General features: G+C 37.5%; 2 protein-coding genes across 7 annotated transcripts in view; one reads left to right on the top strand and one right to left on the bottom strand.

Moving 5' to 3' along the window:
• Positions 1 to 7: 7 nt before the first annotated feature.
• On the top strand, positions 8 to 21472 carry usp12b (ubiquitin specific peptidase 12b). Its single transcript, XM_051681454.1, has 9 exons — positions 8 to 199; positions 1580 to 1660; positions 1984 to 2197; positions 4724 to 4992; positions 5733 to 5809; positions 5932 to 6015; positions 11064 to 11261; positions 11609 to 11687; positions 17645 to 21472. The coding sequence occupies exons 1-9, from the start codon at positions 152 to 154 to the stop codon at positions 17744 to 17746; spliced, it is 1152 nt and encodes a 383-aa protein (XP_051537414.1). The 5' UTR covers positions 8 to 151; the 3' UTR covers positions 17747 to 21472.
• LOC127430823 (rho GTPase-activating protein 6-like) overlaps positions 20055 to 22978 on the bottom strand; it is a 50425-nt gene continuing 47501 nt past the window's right edge. For all 6 annotated transcript variants that reach the window (XM_051680965.1, XM_051681094.1, XM_051681040.1 and 3 more), the window contains one exon: positions 20055 to 22401. In XM_051680965.1, the coding sequence (XP_051536925.1) occupies positions 22333 to 22401 (69 nt within the window). In that variant the 3' untranslated portion in view covers positions 20055 to 22332. The remainder of the gene's footprint in view (positions 22402 to 22978) is intronic.

Genomic DNA, 22978 nt, shown 5'->3' with positions numbered 1-22978 from the left:
GTGTTTACTGCGCAGCTGCTGAACTGAGCGAGGCGACACTCCCTCCCTTATTCCGATACGAGCTGGACCGACTCAAGTATTCACCGGAACTTCAGCCTGTGCGGCTGTCACAGTTTTAAATAGGGGTTCGGTCCAATATGGCGGCAGACGGATGGAAATACTGATGACAGTCCGAAAGATCGCCTCGATTTGTACGATGGTGAGTTTGTATTCTTGTGAGCGAGTGCTGTCCTGTCCACTGCGTCTATCCTGTGTTTGGATTAGCCTGCTAACACGGCTAGCGCAACAGCTAACAGATAAACAACCGTGTCATGAGAGGGTAGCACATCCACAAAAAGTTTGCACACCTCACTGTCTGTGTTGATAGACACAGTGGAAGTTCGGAGATGTTGTTAAAATGACTTTAAAGCATTTTGACAGATAGTTTGTTTTCAGCACGAGGGTTAACTACGTAGCCTAGCGTGTTAGCGAGCGGCACACACATACTGCCCATGTTTGATTGTCAGGCGACTCAGACTCATCTGATAATATTAGTCATCTGGACACTTTTTTAACATGTTTATTATCGTTTTGTTGTTTTGTTAAGAAGATGTATGAACATGGTGTCGTACAGGCGAAGTCATACATAAGATAATAGCTCCACTGCTAAAGTTGTTTTTATGTTTTTAATATTATCTGAGGGACACAAAGCTGATTCAGTTGACTCAGTTAATTAGTGGTGCTTATTTAATTTTAAATAAGAAAGCGAGACAATTATACTACATCTAGAAGTGATTCAGCTTAAAGTTTAGGGTTTGTAATGCACTCTGTGTTGTTATGTCTTTATTATACTAAGCTAAATAATAAATAGTGAAATCTTATTTCTTTTTTGTTTGAGGATAGTTAGTGGGTGTTCTCTTAGAAGAACAGTTTAATATTTATTCATAGCAATCAATAAATGCTACAAATAGCAGATGTTGTTTATGTGGCAACTTCCTTAGTTACCAGTGGGTACTGATAATTGTGTAGCTATCCTATCAGTTATGGAGATAAGACATAGATTTATGTCTTATGTCTTGTTGATTGTGCTCTCCAGTATGCAAGAGCATACACACACTGTCAAACAATGTCGCATACATATGTGTGTGCGTGTTCTTGCATATCTGGATTCTTGCATACTGGAGAGCACAAGCAACAACATATGTATGGATGTACTTCAGTTGAGAAAAGAAAGCCTTCTTGCATTTCTTACCTCAGTCATGATGAATCAGATCCCTCTGGTGCTCTATCCTTCCAGAAACTGCTTTCAGACCCAGAGCACAGCGTTACATAGGCCTTTTAGCATTTGTATAGTCACAGACTGTACCCAGACACAAATACTTCTAACATATCTGCCATTATTCTCCCCTAGTGAAACTTGGTGAGTATGCTTGCCCGGCAACTGCATCCTGTTAATGCCAAGCCTGGCATCATACTCCACAAACAGGATGTTCCTGTTAGTCTCAAAAAAGGTCTAGGGTATTCCTGGGCACTCAGGCTGTTGTATTATTGAGACCCCATGAGCAAAGATAAATTTTATTGGTGTTTCTGTTCTCTGTAGGGCGCCAATGCCTCTGCTTTGGAAAAGGAGATTGGACCGGAACAGTTCCCTGTTAATGAACACTACTTTGGGCTGGTCAATGTAAGTTTATATTATTCTCTACAGCAGTAAATATGCTATAAATAGAAGATGACTTTGCCTTTTTACTTTTCACATTTTAAAGCATCTGGAATCTTTTAAATATAATGCACCATCACTTAGCAAATAGCAAATTTGGCAAGCATGTATAAAAGGCTGCAAAATCCATAGAACCTCTCCATATATCTTGCAAGGTATTGCTTACAGTGTCTGAAGTATTAATGGTAGATCTGATACACTCACATGTGCATGTGTATCATAACATTTGTTTTCACCTTATCACTCTGTGGTCTGTTTCTTTGTCCATCCACAATCTGGTCTCTTAGTTTGGCAACACCTGCTACTGCAACTCAGTGTTGCAGGCACTGTACTTCTGCCGGCCCTTCCGCGAGAAAGTACTGGCCTATAAGATCCAGCCACGACGTAAAGAGAGCCTGCTTACCTGCCTGGCTGACCTGTTCAACAGCATTGCGACCCAGAAGAAGAAAGTGGGAGTCATTCCACCAAAGAAGTTCATCTCCCGGCTGAGGAAGGAAAATGGTGAGAGAGAAGCCTGGTTGTTACAATAAGGGATTGGACTGACTGACATGGGAGATGTTATTGATGTGGGTTGTTGGGGAATTTATGCAGGTATTTAAGAGATCCATGAACTGATAATTTTGAACATGTAGCTAAATACAGAAACTGTTTAGCCTTGCACTGTGGATAGTGACACAGTTAATAAACATGGCCCAGTATGTTTATATATATTTTGAATGTAGACATATATACTTAGATGTTGTTTGGAACCAGTTTAATATAATATTTACATATATGCAGTGTTTTCTACAGAATTCTGTATTTGCAGCCATATATATATATATGTGTATATGTTTTTATTTAAAGACCATTTTTTACAAAAACTAAATTAAACTAAAGTGTTTTTATATAAACATCCTGTTAGTAATTATAGCGTACTGATTTAAGTATCACAAACCTTAAAGCTGAAGTGTGTAATAGAGGTAGACCGATATAACGGTTTTACGATTAATCTGTGCCGATAGTTGCTTTTTGGAACTATCAGTTATTGGCAAAAATATATGACTATAGCTATAATATATATATATATATATATATATATATATATATATATATAATATAAAAAAAAAAAAAGCTTAATTTGGTAAATACATAAATATAGAAGATTGTAACGGAGCCAAGTCTCTGTCATTTCAAAATAAGTAAGTGTATTCCGGGCTTGTTTGTAGTTAAAAGTCCCATGTTATGCACCAAGTTCTACATTTTTTTTCTGGTTATTATTGGGATTTTAGTTGCGCAATAAACTGCTGGGATTTTATTCATTTTGGACTCTTGCAGCCACAATGTCTATGCCCGTCATATTAAGAAAATACATTCTATAAATTTTATAAGTCAGTTTTAAAAACTGTTGGACGATTAATCGGTTATCAGCCTTTTCCACAACCTTAGTTATTGGTATTGTCAAAATCCACTATCGGTTGACCTTTAGTGTGTAACTTTTTTGGCGTTACTTTTTTTTTTTTTTTTTTTTTTTGTCCCAGCTTAATATGTAGAGACGACTATAAGTAAGCCATTTGTTGGTTAATTTTCTCGAAAACCGTAAATTTTGTGTCTCTGTAGCATTATAAAAATTCCTTTGTTTGTTTTGAGTGGCCTGCCCAGCCCTACACAACAACATTGACTCAACCAATGGCTTGAGTTTGGGGTGGACTGTTTTATGTTGGCCGAGGGGAGCACAACACAGCCAAATTAGCAACACAAACAAAACAGAAGAAAGCCACAACACAATGATATGAAACCACAGCACAGCTAAATTAAGCCTTAACACAATGAATTTAAGCCACAACATGATGAAATAAGACAGCACAACAAAAGTATCAAAAAAGAACTATTATTAAAAACGTTTTACTTATTTGTCCTAGAGTGTTCTGGACAACGGAACCTGGTTGGGTTTCTACCAGAACTCTTAATGCACATATTTTCATCAACATTTGCTTGAATCCATATGGCCAATGAAGCAAAAATGATGTTGCAGTACCTGCGGCTATTCTTATAGCAGCTCTTATAATGTGTCCTGCTCCTGTGAAAATGTGCTGTTTGCAGGCCGTAGCCTTCACTCAGATGGCGAAGTGCTCAGGGCCCAGGGAAAGTTTCATGGTGTGAACTTTTTTCTTTTGTTTTTTTGTGACACGTAGACCAGGAAACTTCTCTTGTAGTGACTTGCAGTGGGATGAGCAGCTTTCTGCATCTTTGGAGAAGCTTCATGACCACTATGCATTGAATCAGACTGCCACACGACTTAAAATAAAGTGCTTGACAAATATTTATTTTCTTTTAATATTGCTGTGTTGTGGCTTAATTTAGCTGTGCTGTGGGTTTTCCGTTGTGTTGTGGCTATATTTTGTTGTGTTGTGACTTGTTTCCATTATGCTTTCAGCTTTTATTTGCTTTGCTGATTTGGTTGTGTTGTGCACTTCTCAGCCACCGTACTGTTTCTTTGTTTGATCATCAGCAGATGGGGGGCATATGTGGAAAGCTGTTTGAAAACAATGTTTTTATTTTTGCAATTCCATTCAGTGGCTCTAGTGGTGCAGAAATTTCACTTCAACTTTAAGTGCACATAACACAATACGAGTTCTCGGTTCTTTACTAGTTGGACATGAGTAAAAGTCATGATGACTTACTGTTCACTAAGTCGCTGTGATTCATTCAATGAAACATTCGTTCCAATGATTCAAACTGACAGCTTGGGAATTTGTAAATCTATTAGACTGAATCATTAAAAGAATCTGCTAGTAATTCCTTCGTGAATCTGACTGGTTGCATTTGCACTTGCAGTCAGTGAAGAGGACGTAATATAAAGAAGTGTTGTCCATTTACTGTCTGTATTATTTTGCGTTGCCTAAAAACAATAATAAAAGTGATGAAATACTTTGTGTGTGATTGAATCATCATGCATTGTTTATATAAACACTGTTTAAATATAAGATGGATAGGAAAGAATCAACTACCTAATGCTATCAACACTTTCTTCTACTCTACCTACAGAGTTGTTTGACAACTACATGCAGCAGGATGCACACGAATTCCTCAACTACTTGCTCAACACCATTGCAGACCTGCTACAGGAGGAGAAGGGCCAAGAGAGACAGCAGAATGGAAAGGTTGTGCAGAACGGTGGGGGTGGAGGAGGCGGCGGCGGAAGCGGCAGCAGCACAGGAGAGGGTGAAATGGAGGAAAAGACCCAACAGACATGGGTGCATGAGATCTTCCAAGGCACGCTGACCAATGAGACACGGTGCCTCAACTGTGAAGCGGTGAGTCAGAGGAGGTAGAGTGAGTCAGATGCACTCTCTAGGGGCTCTTGCTTTTCTTATTGAGATATGGGGATAGGAAGTAAGAGTGGGGATAATGGTTTTATTGTGACAGTGTGATTTGCCCTGAGGATTTGATTCATCTGAGTTTGGGAGATTGTGTGGATTTGCATGGAGGACAGTTTTCAACAGTGTGTCACAGTAAATAGAAATTGGGTAAATGCTGGTAACTCACTCGGCTGACGTGAGATCTGAAATGTATTTGTGTTTTATCCAAATGACCACATGAAATCACTTGACGAATGCAGTTTCCTTTCCTGTGTGTGGACACAGTTCCTATTAAAACAGGAACTTTGGGCAGAACATATAGAAAGGCTGGTCCCTTTTTTTATAACAGGCTTTAGCTGTCACAGCCATAAACCATGATTTAGTACTTGTCAGTTTCAGGGGAAGGGACATTCCTATTTTAGGATTCCTATTATTTAAGATGACTCATCAATGTTTTTGATCTGTTTTCCCAAGCGGAAGACAATACTTTTTAAATGTGTATTTCAGCTTAAGGTTAATTTTGTCAGCTTTTAAGATTGCACTAGAATACAGATGGTTTCAAAGACATGGACTAAAAGTCACAGAACTTTTACAGTTTTGATTTATTTGTGTCATTAATGTATATGTGGCAGAAGTACCCAGGGCAGATGCATGAAAATTGAATGACTATTGAGCTCTTTCTTTCTTGTCCCTAGGTGAGCAGTAAAGATGAGGACTTCCTGGACCTCTCAGTAGATGTGGAGCAGAATACCTCCATCACACACTGTCTTAGGTAAAGCCTCAGACCTCACACTTGACTGCAACAACAATATTACGGTAACCCGATGGTGTTCATTCTTTTTTAATGCTCATTAATGTTTGTGGAAGGTTAACATGTTCTCTCTGCATTGACAGGGGTTTCAGCAACACAGAGACCTTATGTAGCGAATACAAGTACTACTGTGAGCAATGCAGAAGTAAACAGGAAGCTCAGAAAAGGTACAGAGTTGTAGTAGACAGGCTACTGTCTTATCCCTGACGCTAATTTGCTGTGATTATTTACATCAACCATTGTAAGACTGATGCTATAGAACAATGGTTCTCAACTGGTTTTGCTTGGGGACCCAGATTTTATAGTGGACATCAAGTGGCGACCCACCATAGTAAAAAAACATAACCTATATTGAATGTATCCTGGATAGCATTTTCTTTTATCTTACATAGTTTTGTTCATGGTTTTCAATAGGGATGTGCGCTACGACTAATTTGACTGTCGTTTAAACGGAAGTTTGTGCGCTACGACTAATTTGACTGTCGTTTAAACGGAAGTTTTGTAATCGACTAGTCTAAAGAGAAACCAACCTTCAGAAAACGACAAAAAAAAAAAAAAAAGGTTTTTATGCGACCCATTTAAAATACTTAATCTATTCCAAATCCGATGCTAAATTCCATTGAAAAGGGGCATTTATCTGCGACGTGCTCACCTTGAATTATGATCACTGTACATTAAATATAGAACATGACACGCATTCACCTTTAGCGAATACAGGTTTATTTATTGAAAACAATTGAATGAATAGTGCAGGATCAGTGGAACAACCCTAAAAGCCTGTTCTAAACGGAAATCACAAAGAAAAATTACTTAACATATTAAAACAGTCAGGACATTGTTGAAAATAATTAACAGGTAGACTAAGCCAAATCTTTGAGAGAGAAAAAAATGCGCTGAAAAGTTGCACGTATTTCAGGACGTGCAGTCGTGCGTTAACCATTGATCTAATATGACAGCTGTTCGGTAAAGAACGTTAACCAATAACAGTTCCGATGTGTAAAAACAAAAAGAAAAATTGTTATAGGATAGAAAAAATAGGCGTGTGATGTAGCCTGCAATAAACCTAATGTATTCTAAACATGACGTGCACACAGAATAAAAGATATTTTAACACATTAAGCAGTCGGCACATCGTTGAAAATAGCCTTCTTAATCAGCAGATTAAAAAAAATTGCATACCTAGTCTAAAATAGTTATTTTCTAGGCTACTTACTCAAAAGCATCAATTTTTTGATGAGTAAAATTAACACGTCGACATGGTCTGGTGAAAGACGGGACTCCAGATATCCTCTTTTTTAAAATAATATTTGTATTATTAATTCTATTTAAAATATGTAACATTAATATGACAGTAATTTAAGTGCAGTCTCTGTATACATATAAAGCCAAACGTAAATGTGTAAAAATTATTATCAGTTTAATGGGGGAAATATTAACTGACTAGTAATTCCAGTGTCGACTAGCAGCATCAGAACCGTTTAGTCGACTAGTCTCGCACATCCCTAGTTTAAGTATAAATGCATTTATCAAGTGGCATTATTTTTTTTTTTTTATGTCAACAACAACAAGTTCTCTTCCCCCTTTTTAAAAGTTGATGAGCATATTTATTTATATAAGCCCAATATATATATATTATCCAGTTTATTTCCAGTTATATTTACAGTGTAATGACATAAAAACAGGCATAAGACCATGATGGCCCCTCATTACCATGGCTAGGTCAATCTAGCTAGTCTTTCTAATAATAATAATAAATATAGCTGCGAGCAGCAATTAACGGGGTTCAAGTGGTTTAAGGCCTTTAAGCATGTGTAAAAGGGTATTATGTTTTATTTAGCAAGCATGTAACCACCTAGATCGTAGATGGAATAGACCATTTACAGCCAATACAGGTAATTTACTAAGGAAATACATGATTTTTAAAGCTTTTTAAAGCTCATAGCACCACCTATGGTCCGATCTCCATAAAAGTCTGCATGCTTGTTTAGAGTCATATGTCGCATGTGCTCACCTAATTTCTTGAAGTTCTGAGTTTTTGTTTAGGAATTATGGGCTTATTTGTACACTTGACCATGGCCATTTTCTAAATGACACTGTTATAGCTACCCAAAGGGTAAAAATCAACATAATTATTGACCTGGAGAGTCCAGAGAATTGTACTGCATTGGTTTTATTGAGGTTGAGTGAAAAACCTAGGACTAGTTCACAAAAGTAGGTTTTTTACATAATCGTGAATATTTAATGAACGATTTGATTGACAGCAGTGGTTCCTGAGGCAAAGTTGTTCAGTATGAGGAGATCTAACAAATGAATTATAGCTGCGTCCCAATTCAGAGGCTGCATCATTCAAAGGTCGCATTTGAATGCTGATTGCGTCACTGCTGCGCGACAAAGGCTGTCCCAATTCGAAGGCTCCATCAAATGGCGCCTCCAAATTAGTCCTTCGTTTCCCGTGAAATGAAGGATACAACAGATGGATCCTTCGCGGCCTTGCCTACCCCAGAATTCATTGCGTGCCAGTGATTACAGGATTTTTTTGAGAGAAATTGCCGAATTTCACTTTTAAACGTAAGTATTGGGTTTCAACTTACTCAAATATCTAATGATACAAATGTAAAAAAAAACTTAAGTGGTTCAAATGTTGACTTATATCTTTAAGATGCGATTTATATATAGTTTATACTCTTTATTATATACAGAAATGGACCATGGTGAAAATATTTAGATTGTGAACCCTGTTTTGTTTTCAGACAGTTTAATATAACTTTAAAAAAAGTCCAGTACAAAGGTTACAGTCACTCGGCAGCTGTCAAAGTTGTTAGGCGACAAGAACAGTCCTCCGTAGGGTAGACTGTCCCAATTAACAATGCTCAGTCTGACCTTCGTGGCCTTTGAAGTCCGAGTCCTTCGAAGGATGCAGCCTTTGAATTGGGACACAGCCATTCTGTATATGTGTGAAACACCACGTGATTACAGAGGCGTAAAACTCGTTAGTGCCATCCATTGGCGATTTCTTTCAAATTTCTCACAGACCTCTAGGGCCAGGACTCGAACAGGCCCCGAGTTTTGTGCCGATCGGCCTCCGTTAACCTTGTCTAATAGGTGCTCAAACTTTATTGGCCGATGGCGGCCAAGTTTTTTGAGATACGCAAATGTCTTCATAGACAGCCATGGTACCTTGGACAAAGACACTGCATGCCGATTTTCAACTTAATCAGACTAACGGTTGCGTAGTTAGAGCAGTTTCATGTTTTTTTTCCTGTAATAGTAACACCAAGTGGCCAAACTCCGCGTTTTTTTTACTGTCATCTCAGATTAAGCTCATACACATGTGTACTGAGATTAGTGAAAATATCTCATTTCGTTCGGGTGTTATAGCCATTTTAGTAAAAATGGCCTGCCCTTTTCGTACGTTTTGGCACCCCTTAGCGACCGTGAGTCGAAATTTCAACTTTTTTTTGATAATTATTGATAATCAGACTCCAGAGTACATTTCTGCACTGGTTTGGTTCCGATCGGGCGAAAAACCTAGGACTAGTTCGCAAAGTAGGTTTTTAACATTATCTGAAATATTTACCAAACGGTTTGATAGACACCAATGCTTCTTGAGGAAAAGTTGTTTGAATGAGAAGAGCTATCAGGTGATATATATGACTTTTTTGGCCGATTTTTGTAAAACTTTGCACAACCCTCTCAGTTCAACAGTCAAATAGGTCCACAAAGTTTCGTTCCGATCGGTCATTTTTAACCATGTGTAATAGCTGCTGAAATTTGATTGGCCAATGGCGGCCATGTTTTTCAACATACGTGAATGTCCATATAGACAATGATGGTAGCTGAGACAAAAGACAATGTATGCAAATTTTGAAGTCAATAGGATTAACGGTTTCATAGTTACAGCCAATTTTATGTTTTTTGGTATTATAGCACCACCATGTGACAAAACCACGTCAACTTTTCTGGACGACCAAAGATTGACCTCTTACATAAGCATGCTAAGTTTGGTAAAGAAATCTTATTTCCTTCAAGAGTTATAGCCATTTACATAAAATTGGCCACTCCTACTTCCTATGTTTTCGCATACCGTAGCTAGCTCGAGTCGAAAGTTCAAACTTTTTTTGATAACTTTTGAGATTGAGACTCCATAGAATCATTTGGCACTGGTTTGGTCCCGATCGGACGAAAAACCTAGGACTAGTTCGCAAAAGTAGGTTTGATGAAAAATCTATGTGTTTTGTTTGTTTTGAGCCAAGGATTCCAATGGTATAAAGCAATTGAGTCCACGACAAACGGTCTAGGAGTTATGAGCAGTTTCGTGTTTTTGATCGCTGTAGCACCCCCATTGACCAATTTGGCCGAGTCCGTGTTTCTGAGTAGTGAGAAATACTACTACCATCTGACCAAGTTTCAAGTCTCTAGGCCTTACGGTTTACTCTGCCTGATCAGTTTTATGGTGGAATAATAATAATATTAATAAAAATCTTAACAATTACAATAGGGTTTCAGCGCTAAGCGCTTGAACCCCTAATAATAATAAAAATCAAAAGATCACATTTACTGTTGCTACTGAAAAATCGTGAAACATTTTTGTATGGGTAATGATGTAATTTTAAAAACAACAACTTTATTTTGGCACATAGCACACTGTTGCTATGTTCCACCTCACTGCTGTATATATTGTCAGGGCTGCCTGTTTGAGCGCGAGCGCCAGAGATACAGTTGATCAGTGAGCAGATCATTGGTGCGAGTTGTTCCATTATACTCGCGCAAAAAACAAGCTTAATCGCACCGCGAAAGTATCGCGTTGCAGATAAGAAGCCTTTTTGCATGTATAAAGCGCTGAAATTTCACTTAGGTGGCCTGCGAAAAATTTTCAATGGGAGAACAATGGCATGTTCTTTCTCTGCTGTCCGCGACCCAGTCCAAATAGACCTGCGACCCACTTTTGGTTCACGACCCACCAGTTGAGAAACACTGCTATAGAACAAACCCTTACCTTCCATGTAGTATTTCCCTCATTCCTGAATGCATTTATAATCCGCATTACTGTTCCTCATAGCATTAGTGTGTGGGCTGTGTGCACCAGAAGAAGCATTTTTATTCTGGAGATTTTTACAATTACTGTTGCTCATGAAGTGGGCAAATAAAGAGCAGCCTGAGATTGGATGTGGAATTTCAAGTTATAATAATTAATCATGACACTTCTTCCTTAAAGGATGCGGGTGAAGAAATTACCCATGATCCTTGCCCTGCACCTAAAGCGCTTTAAGTATATGGACCAGCTGCATCGCTACACCAAGCTCTCCTACCGCGTGGTCTTCCCTCTGGAGCTGAGGCTCTTCAACACCTCTGGGGATGCCACTAACCCTGACCGATTGTACGACCTAGTAGCAGTAGTGGTGCACTGTGGGAGGTAGGTTTCTGCTTGTAAAATGACAGACAAGGGCATCGGTTAGTTTAACCTCGTGCTGTAACTGCTTATTTTCTTGATATAGTGTTTTATATTAACTTCAAAGCACAGCCTAATAATGTTTAAAAGGAGCTAATGTTTAAAACAGTTTGTCTCACTTACTAAACAGAAGAAGTCTAGTTTTTGAAATTAAATGAAATACAAATACACTAGTCACATGGCTTTTTGAGTGCAGACTAGCCCTGATCTCTTCTTCTTTTCTGTTTAGAGTGCTGTGGATCACATATATACAGTATAATGTCCTTTGTTTCAGTCCATCATATGATGTTGTTCTGTTCTGTCTTTTGTAGTGGTCCAAATCGAGGTCATTATATCACTATAGTGAAGAGTCATGGCTTCTGGCTTCTGTTTGATGATGACATTGTAGAGGTGAGTCAGAATATCACTTGTTGCTCTGCATAAAATTGTTTATGGTAATTTATTCCTTATGGTAATATTCTGGTTTAAATGCTACTTAAGCATCTGTGCATGCTGTCAGTTACCACAGAAAATAATTTTGACTCATTCCTCAGTTTCTAAAAACAAAAGAAAAACATGTACAGCGATGGTCTTACAATGGCAGTCTCTGTAGCTAATGTACAGCACGCAATGCAATAAAACGTTTAAAACCTAAAACTATCACATTGTTCTGAAAGTATGACCATAACACAACAAATTTATAATCCTATCTTTCAGCTTATGCCATGACCCTGTAAAGCCTGTAAACCTGGTAACTTAGCCTGAAACCTATGCTAGGATATTTCTTTTAAAGCACTTTTTAATGGAACAAAACTCCACCTATAAGAATCACATTTTGCTAACGCAAAGCGAGAAGTTCATCCACATAGAAAAGTAGTCTCACCTCAAACGGATGCTCAAATAATAGTAAACCATTATTTTAATAAATAATTATGAGTGAATAATGAGTGTTTTAACAAAAACAGTTTCAGTTCAGCAAACTTAATGGTTTCTTCCAACTGGGGTTACAAATTTGCATTTTCACTTAAATTTTAGGGCTGCATGATATCTAATTTATCGAAATATCGCAAATGTACATATCGCGATATGCATATCGCAAGGGCTTGCAATAATACGTTGAAAAGTAACGTTTATGGCGACGCAGATAGCAGAGAACAGACCAGGCGCACAATTGTCACTTGGTGTGTGCGTGCATTGTGAATATGAGCATAGAGAAGACACTTTTGATTTTTGATACTGTATCTTTCAATATACCCTCTGATGTTCATTCATGTTTCTTTTTTGTGCCATAAGAAAGAGAGTGTATGCTGTGCCCCACTCCATTTGAATCTCAATCTGTCACACACAGTATTAAAGAGTATCAAAACAATATTTGTGCAGATAGTAATGAGACCAAACGCCGGCTTGATACTCAAACTTGGCTTGTTTAATGGCCACTTTGGATATATCAAAGGATGGGTTTCAATGGATTGTCCCGTGCAATCGTTCCTGTCAGTGCAGCCGCAGCATCGACTCAGAACATGAACATTAAACCAACATGAATGTCAATGGCAAGCACTTCTGGATAACAATTTTCAAAATAAAAGTCCCACATTGAATGAACTAATAATGAAATAAATAAGAACATGAATTACAGTGTAACAAATGACTATTTTAGGATATCCCATAATATAGTGAAATTAACTTTATATTCATATGCTTTAAAAAAATAAAAAAATAAAATAAATAATATATATATATATATATATATTTACATATGAATTTTAATATCTCCTACATAGCTAATGGTAAAACTGTATAATACACAGTCTAAATGCAGTTTGGAAGAAAAGACAATTATTTTTGTGATCACTGGGATAGATGGTCATTTTTTTACATGGGTGGTGGGGTTTATGATGTTCTGTGCACTGATATCAAATATTGCATTATCCAACAACATATCACATTTTTCCTCCATATCGTGCAGCCCTAATTTGAATGGTGTTTACCTATTTAACGAATATATGATTGCAGTGCAGATTATCTGGTGTACTCTGGATGTCTAGCATTCCACACATCTTTTAACCCTGCCTCTAAGGTGATGTACTGCTTGTGTTTCTGCCTCACCAAGTGCTTGTCTGGAATCGCCCTTACATTGACCTAAATACTTTGCATTTCTCTAAATAATGTGAACTTTTATAGGAAGAGTGAGACATTTATAAGACCAAGATCTAAGATTCTTGCTTTAACTTAATAATAATCACTTTCTGAAATATTGACAAAGTTTTTATAAACCTGAAATAGAAAGTTGACTCGTTTTTATGACAAGCCATTTTTGTTGAAACATTCTACAAAGAACGCTTTACATATTGTGACCTGGAACCATCTTTCCATTAGCTCCTCATGAGGTCTAGACACACGATTGTTTAGTCTGAGATATTAGATTTAACCTTGTGGCTTAAAAGCATGCCTGTGAATACTTAAGTGTCTACATTGAGACCACCACGAACACATACAGTTGTGGCCAAAAATATTGGCACCCTTGGTAAATATGAGCAAAGAAGGCTGTGAAAAAAAAATCAGCATTGTCCTTTTGATCTTTCATTCAAAACATTCACAAAAATGTAACCTTTTATTGAAGTAAAACAACTGAAATGGGGAAAATCTCATTATTAAATACATATTTTTCTCCAAAGCACATTGGTCATAATTATTGGCACCCTTTTATTCAATACTTTTTGCAACTTTCCTTTGCCAAGATAACAGTTCCGAGTCTTCTCTTATAATGCCTAATGAGGTTGGAGAACACCTGGCAAGTGATCTGAGACCATTCCTCCATACAGAATCTCTACAAATCCTTCAAATTCAGAGGTCCATGTTTGTGGTCTCTGCTCTTCAGTTCACCCCACACATTTTCTATAGGATTCAGGTCAGGGGACTGGGATGGCCATAGCAGAACCTTGATTTTGTGGTCAGTGAACCATTTTTGTGTTGAGTTTGATGTTTGTTTTGGATTGTTTTCCTGCTGGAAGATCCAACCAGGGCCCATTGTAAGCCCATTGAGGCAGCCAGGTTTAGATTTTTTTGTCTGTTGGTATTTGATAGAGTCCGTGATGCCATGTATCCAAACAAGATGTCCAGGACCTCTGGCAGAAAAACAGCCCCACAACATTAAAGATCCAGCACCACATTTAACCGTGGGCATGACGTATTTTCCATATGGCTACCTCTCTTTATGCGCCAAACTCATCTCTGGTGTTTACTGCCAAACAGCTCTGTTTTTTGTTTCATCTGAACATAGAACCCGTCGCATTTTAAGTTCCAGTAGTGTCTGGCAAGTTGAAGACGCTTGAGTTTGTTGTTGGATGAAAGCAGAGGCTTTTTTTCTTAAAACCCTCCCAAACAACTTGTGGTGATGTAGGTGATGTCTGATATTTTGTTTTTGAGACTTTCTGACCCCAAGACCCAACTAATTTCTGCAGTTCTCCAGTTGTGATCCTAGGAGATTCTTTGGCCACTTGAACCATCCTCCTCACTGTGCGTGGAGACAATATAGACACACGTCTTTTTCCAGGCTGATTCTTAAGATCTCCAGTTGATTGGAACTTGTTAATTATTGCCCTGATGGTGGAAATGGGCATTTTCAATGCTTTGGCTATTTTCTTATAGCCACTTCCATTTTGTGAAGCTCAAAAACCTTTTTGCCGCACATCAGAACTATATTCTTTGGTCTAACCCACTGTGATTGATGATTAAGGGAATTTGGTTACCTCATATTCATACCCCCGTGAAACAGGAAGTCATGGCTGAACAATTTCATGTTCCTAGTCACCCAGGTTACTAAAAAATGTAAAAATGAATGGGAATATACTTCAGATATATTTTACACAAGAATCTCTAGAGGTGCCAATAATTGTGGCCAATGTGTTTTGGAGAAAAATATTTATTTAATGAGATATTTCCCCTCTTTCAATTGTTTTACTTCAATTAAAGGTTTGATTTTTATGAATGTTTTGAATGAAAGATCAAAAGGATAAACAATGCAGATTTTTTTCACAGCCTTCTTTGCTCATATTTATCAAGGGTGCCAATATTTTTGGCCACAAATGTACATTTATAATATAAAGTGGTTATCTTGGCACACAGATGTCATGTAAACTCTGCTACGTGGTAACCCTGACAAATATTTACACATACGTATGTTGTGAACAAACTTTCAGGAGCTTCTCAGAACATGAAGTGGCTCTCTTACCATAAACAGGAAAAGGAGCTCTGGAAAAGCCTTTTGGCAATCTGTAATAAATACCAAGTACTGTGGTAGTGTGAGTCACTCTGAATAACATGGATGTCAATTGAAGGGCTGGTGGAGTAGTGTCTAGTAGTTACATGCTAAAGTGAGTCCCCCCCCTCTTATCTGATGTCTTTGTGACAGCTGGAGAGCTGGCTGGAGTGGGGAATTTCCTCTAATTTTTTTTATTGTATTTTTTGGGGTGGTACATGCAGCCACCGGCTTGCCGCGTTTGGACCTCCTTAGGCAGAGTCAGACCACCGGCAAGTCGATCAATGTTCACTATCCATAATAATGTCCTTCCAAGCAGTAATGAATAAACCAATGTACACCTGTTTCAATAACCTTTGCAAATGTATTTATATTTTCAGTGAATAGATTAAAGATACAAACAAAAATATTGTTACAAATATATAAAAAAATATATGGTAGCCTAAAAATACATGGATTTGGATACATTTTGGATTAAATAAATATTATGGAACTGTTCAGGTTAAGCTCTTTTTTTATTTATTTATTTATTTATTTTTTTTGTTCTACCCTTTTTCTACCCAATTTGGAATGCCCAATGCGCTCTAAGTCCTCATGGTGGCGAAGGACGAATCTCAGTTACCTCCGCGTCTGAGACCGTCAATCCACGCATCTTATCACATGGCTTGTTAAGTGCATTACCGTGGAGACATAGCACGTGTGGAGGCTTCACGCTATTCTCCGCGGCATCCGCACAACTCACCACGCGCCCCACCGAGAGCGGACCGCATTATAACGACTACGAGGAGGTTACGCCATGTGACTCTACCTTCCCTAGCAACCGGGCCAATTTGGTTGCATAGGCGACCTGGCTGGAGTCACTCATCATGCCCTGGATTCAAACTCGTGACTCCAGGGGTGGTAGTCGCGAGTTCAAATCCAGGGTGTGCTGAGTGACTATATTACTACTTAGTGGTATATTTACAAGCAAACTAGGCCACCCTGTGATAAGACGCATGGATTGACTGTCTCAGAAGCGGAGCAACTGAGACTTGTCCTCCGCCACCCGGATTGAGGTGAGTAACCGTGCCACCATGAGGACCTAGTAAGTAGTGGGAATTGGGCATGCCAGATTGGGGAGAAAAGGGGATTAAAAATAAATTTAAAAAAAAAACTACTTCAAAGATCATAAGCATACAGTTTAATGTGGGCCAGTTGATCCATCAGACAGAGTGCTTGTGCTGTTTGATGTGCCTAAGAGTTGTTTCTCTCTAGTGCACAACTTACATTTTACTGTTATTTTCTGTGTTTTATACTGTATTAATTTTATGAATACAAAATCTGGCATGAATTTCCATTTCACAAAACTGTTTGTCTTTACCACAAGCAAGTCTCTGTTAAATTCCAGTGCGCAAGCGAGCGCAGTTGCATCCGCATCAGTCAAACCGATCACAAAATGGAAAGTGAGCACAATCAATTTGATAAAATTGTGCTGTTTGATAAGCTTTGGTTTTAGGCATCAAATTTAAGTTTAAATGTAAGCGTAATTGAAATCCTGTCTAAATAATGCAAGAAATAATATTTGAGAATTAAATAGATTTAAAATAGAGTTCCTTATATTTATGGTATAAAGGCATTGCAACATTCTATATCTAACAGTTAACACTTGGAATGTAGTTTTGTTTTTAATAATTTACAATTGAGTGGTTTAAATTGTGCTGCTGCTCCCAAAATTAGAACAGAGGTGTTTTTTTTTTGCATTTTATATTGCAATATAAATTATATTGTCTATTTTCTCCAATTTATATTTAAAAAAATTTTACATAATGTACAGCATACAATCATTTGTTTTTTAAATAAATAACTTTTTTCCAATTTAATTGATTAATTGGATTACTGTTTTCAAACACTCCACCACCATCCATTGCTTAGAAAAACAGGTGGTCCGTCTTCAATCTTGTGCCATTTATCAAGCCAATGTTATGTCCGGCAGCTCAAACAAATTGGCTGCAGTTCCATTTGTTGCCACTAGTCCACCTTCAAGTCAATAATTAAGGTATCCATCCAATTCTTAAAGCTTTCCTTAACATTCAGTAATGCATTGTTGTCTTTTTTTTTTTATTCTCCACAGAAAATAGATGCCCAAGCAATTGAGGAATTCTATGGTCTGACATCGGACATCTCCAAAAACTCTGAGTCAGGGTACATACTCTTTTACCAGTCTAGAGACTGAGCCAATGGGAGTGACTGACAGAATGAGAAAGTGTGATTTGTGAGAGACAGGATCAGGCAGATAGGGAGGCTTGGGCTTTGTTGACACGGCCCTACACTATCCCTCTCAGTCAAGTCCCTTTTCATCCAGGCTTGTCAGTGGAGCTTTGCACCAGAGCATCAATCAGGCCCCAGACAGGAGCAGTTGATGCCAGTGTGACCTGGACACAGCACAGTAATCACCAGGTGGAAGCAATCGCCTTCTGATTAGCCGTTGTCTCACTCGCCTGCTTTGTGTTGCTCAGCACACACAAACGCACATATACTCACAGTTGTGAAATGAGCTACATGTATGTCTTGAAGGCCTGAGAATGGACACTGTACAAACTTTTTCCCCGCAACACTGTAAAAAGGTTAATTTTGATTGAGGTAGCTTGATGATTGGGTTCACTATTCAGTATCACATTCATCGTGTGTTTCATGATCTGTATTTTGGCACAATATAATGGCCGATCAAGAAAGCTGCAGAACGGTTCTTCACCCTACAAAAAAAAAAAAACTCTCCACAGATGTTCATCTGCAATGTCAAACATGGCACGCTATTTAACAGCCAGGCAATCAGTTAGTTATAAATGTGTTCCAATAACCAATAACTCATGTTGCTGTTGTAACTGAGCAATGTAGAGCTGCTCAACCTGATAGGGTTTTAAGCACACACTTTTAAGCACACACTGGAAGGAAGCATTTGTTTGTCAAGAAGTTCACAAGTGGTGTTACGCAGGGCTTTTGAAAACCTCACTATGGACTAATGAGTGCTCTGTGGGGACTAGAACAGTGAGTGTGTGTAAAGGATGTTTCTTGGCTTAAGAATGCTCTTTCAGTATTCATTGAATGTAAAACATTCTGCCAGTTATGGTACACTGCAAGTGAGTGTAAAGCTTGGATTTGATTGTGTCATACAGTGCGCACACTCAATGGTGCACTAACTGTTCAGTGTAACAGATGGAAATAGAAATTAGGGCTTTATGTTATTCTGAATCTAAGTTGGAGCCCATTGATGGCTATTATATTGAAACCAAAAGCTGCAAACACTTCCAGTCATATTTTACTAAGACTGTGGCACTGCTGTGATATTAAGATTAATGCTGACTCATTCAGTTTTCCCCTTCTAACAATAGAAATGTTGGATAAATCAAACATACTTGTTTCGACTAGGGCTCCATTAGACACTCCATTACAGAGACTTATTCTATGATTTATTAGGCAGATTGAATTAGCTGCATCTATTCCGTGTCATGTTAATAACTCTTCCCTAGATCTCTATTGTGTTCTCCTCTGCCCTCTTAATAACATTTTAACTGAACATAGCCATAGATGGTAAGTGAAGCACAACGGTATGCTGAAATGCAGTTTAGGTCTGTTTGTAAATGTCAGGTTTAAGCTGTGATTTGCTTGATCTTGTTAAAGAGACTAATGCGTTGCTCATTTGTGGGTCCAATAGTGCATACGTAGGATGAGCCACTTCTCACAATTGGCTCACAGCTAGTAAATATTTACAAGCAAACTAGGCCACCTGTGATTTGTATATTTTTGAGGAAAAAATACACCAAGCAAAATTTGGTAATGTTTAAGAACAGGCAAAATACATACTACCGAGCTAGCACAAGTTTCAGTTTTTGCTGATATTTTCAAACTCACAAAATTGTTTTCCAAGCCCAATTGTATCCCTTCCTAATAGTTCTGACTAAAATGTATGGTTAGAGAATGAAAATTGTAGCTTAGTTTGGGGGTTTGCTATGTGAACTACACTGGCTTTATTTGATTGATTGACAAGAATGCGCTTTAATCTGTGAGGGGTCGTAACTGACAGTGCTGCTGATTATTATCCATACATTTTGTAAAGTCTACTTGGTATCAGTGCATGCATGGTATAACAACTCTTGAAATGGTTATAAAGCATGTATAAAGATCTTATAACAAGACATAAGTGTCTTCAAAGAGGTAAGCTTTTTGCTGGTCAGTGAACCTACTGGTATCACCTGACTTAAAGGGATAGTTCACCCAAAAATGAAAATTCTCTCATTATTTACTCACCCTCATAATATCTCAGGTGTGTATGACTTGTTCTTCACCAGAAGACATTTGAAGAAAAATAAACATTTCTCAGCTCAGTAGATCCTTAAAATGCAAGTGGATGGAGATTTCTCTTTTGAAGGTCCAAAAATCACAGACAGTCAGCAAAAACTTCATCGATACGACTCCAGCTGTTAAATTAATGTCTTCTAAAGCGACACAAACGCTTTTGGTGCGAAAGATAAATATTGAAGTACTTTTTTTTTTTCTTTTTTTTTTTTTACTCTAAATCATGCCTCCGGGCAGCAGTATGCGCGTGTGACGTAATTACATTGGCATTTGAAACATGCAAGACCTGATGCACGTGACACACAACCGGAAGAGCAGCGCTGTTTACAAGTGAGAAGGAACACTGTACAGTACCTAGGTTGGTTTTGGTTTAGATCTGTATTTCTGTTTCTTTACTCACAGTGGTGCGTTTGTGTGCTTATCCTGGATGTCTCAACCGAGTGGGGAATGTGAGATTACATCTGTTTCCATGGTAACGCGAATACATCACACGAGAGGACGCTTTGACTCCAGCCTCTCCTGAAGCATTGGATTATAGTTAAAAAGTACTTAAATATTTATATTTTTTCACACCAAAAGCAATCGTGATGCTTTAGAAGACATTAATTTAACCGCTTCAGTTGTAACAATGATGTTTATTCTGACTGTAGGTGATTTTTTGGAGCTTTACAAGAGAAATCTCCATTCACTTGCATTTTAAGGACCTACTGAGCTAAGATATTTTTCTATTTTTCTTCAAATGTGTTCTGGTGAAGAAAGTCATACACACCTGGGATATGAGGGTGAGTAAATAATGATAATTTTCATTTTTGGCTGAACTGAAGTAGACCCAAATATGTGTCAAACTGACATTTGTCATGTAAATTACTCATTTACACATGCTATGGAGGAGTGTTTGTAGATGTGTCTTTACATTTGAATAAGGCTTCTCCATGCAAACTTAACTGGATATTTTCTTTTTTTAAATTGGCTTGTGATCTAGTAGTTGTGGGAGCAGAAACATTTATTTGGGCTCTTTTATTTCTTTATTTTATTTATGTGTAATTATATATGTTAAATATTACTTTTCTTTGATATTCTAATGTTTTACATTTTACACTTGATTTGGACGTGGACCAGGGCTGTTGTATGTTATGTGGGGAGATTGTTGTAGCAGAACTGTATGGGTGATCGTGTTTGCTTGGAATGATCTGATTAATGCCATAAGATTGGGGGGAAAAAAAAGAAAAAACACACACGCATCATGTTGTTTATAGTCATAGAAACATTTATGCACTGATTGCAGTAACAATAACCAGAGTGCTAGCTAGTTTTGGCGTTACCAGTCAGACAGAAACAAAATTTAGATGAATACAATCAAATGCCATGTCATGCTGACATTCAGGTAGAATTTGGAGTGGCATTAGTTTTATGTTTCATTCCCAGCCCTTCCCTTAACATTGTGTAATAATGTTTATTCCATACTGGTTTCGAAAAAAAGTGCACTTTTGATAAAGCAATGTACAAATTGTAAACCAGGTGAATGTTCTGGTTTTGGAGTGGACAGTGTGGATGAAAGATGGGACTGGATCACCCTGTCCCTAATAAAAACAAACATAAACACACACCAACCACTTCAAAGGGGTACACATGGTCTCTGTTTCTTTGTGTTGTAATTAAACTAGACAACACATGTGGATTCAAGCAATCATAGATTGCAGTGATGTGATCACTTTCGGGTAGGTAACTATTTTGACAGTTAATTATTTTGCACATCAAAAGTAAAATATGCTGTTCCTATTTAGAAATATTAACCATTTGGGCTGTTTAGAAAGGCAGTGTAATAGTGATGTGCTAAAATATTATCTAGTCTCTTTTTTACCATATGTCTGTGCTATTCCTTGCCTTTTGAGAGCCAAAAATGAGTCTCTCTTTTTAAAATGAGTAGTTCAATACTAAATTTTTCTTCAAGATGTAGACAAAGAAAGTCTGGCTTCAACTCAGCACAGTCTATATAGTCTAAGAAAGAAAGTTCTTGAGTTGATTTACATTTGAGTTTGGTGTAGTGATTTGGGATTAGAGTGAAAAATCCAGATTGCGTCCTGGACGGTGGGCAGAAAAGCAATGCTTTAGGAAAATCATTTTGTATAAGACTCACCTAGACTTGAAGGCCCAGTCTGTACAGTTAAATCTTTTAGTTATTGGGGCAAATACTCAACCATACTGGATTGATGATGATTCTTTTACCCATCCAACTCAACAGAGTGAGTCTGCCAGTAAAGGAGATAAATTCAGGGATTTGGACCAAGACCTAGTCATGTGAAACACTAAATTCAGACATGTAATTTTGAAGCTGAACACCAGTAAATATCACCCCCTTGTGGTTCAATGATAACATGTTTCATAGTTCAGAGCATGTTCTCCAAATGGTCAAAAGATATCAAAAATATCTTATTCTTCAAACAATAAATCTATCTTCCATTCCACTTATTTTTTCTCACACTGTGATTGGTTGTTGAAGAAGTTTTGCAGTGAGGGGCTTCTGACCACCGGTATCTGAAAAGCAACATGTACAATATTTAAGGCTACATATTACTATAATCCACTTCTTTAAAAGAACTCAAAACTACCAAATGTAATATATGCTTGTATTTAAAATGAAAATATGCTATATATGAGGTTTTGTAATAGTGAAAAACTGAAGACCATGCTTCAACTAGCTGCCAATATACTAAAGGAAAATTTTTTTAAATGTTGCAAAACAAAAATAAATGTAATGTTTGCTACTTAGCAATAGTGATACTTTGGAATTTATCAAATGCTATCGTAAACATTTAATGAGAGATTTTTTTTTTTTTTTAAAACCTTTGAAAATTAGATTATTTTGAATTTTTCAGGGCCTGCTGAGAGCATTTGAAGGATGAACTATGTATATAAAAGCGCTCTCTATTTAGAAAAGGTTTACAATAGCCTGTGATATATTTACATTCTATAGTCAGAGGTCTGTATCTTGGTAAAATACATAGTTTTGGCAGGCTTATAATGATTCTGTTGATTGTTCTTTTAAAATAATCTACAGTGTTCTGAAAAAACATCTTCAAGTGGAGTGGGGTTATTTAAGATTACATTATAT

Source organism: Myxocyprinus asiaticus, chromosome 1, assembly GCF_019703515.2.
Source record: "Myxocyprinus asiaticus isolate MX2 ecotype Aquarium Trade chromosome 1, UBuf_Myxa_2, whole genome shotgun sequence".
NCBI lineage: Eukaryota > Metazoa > Chordata > Actinopteri > Cypriniformes > Catostomidae > Myxocyprinus > Myxocyprinus asiaticus.
The sequence above is the reverse complement of the archived record's forward strand: the minus strand, read 5'-3'. Positions and strand labels throughout refer to the sequence as shown.

Coding starts and splice junctions, on each gene's coding strand:
- usp12b (XM_051681454.1), top strand. CDS start 152: ATGGAAATACTGATGACAGTCCGAAAGATCGCCTCGATTTGTACGATG. Junction 200..1,579: donor TCGCCTCGATTTGTACGATG/GTGAGTTTGTAT, acceptor TGTTCTCTGTAG/GGCGCCAATGCCTCTGCTTT. Junction 6,016..11,063: donor AAACAGGAAGCTCAGAAAAG/GTACAGAGTTGT, acceptor TCTTCCTTAAAG/GATGCGGGTGAAGAAATTAC.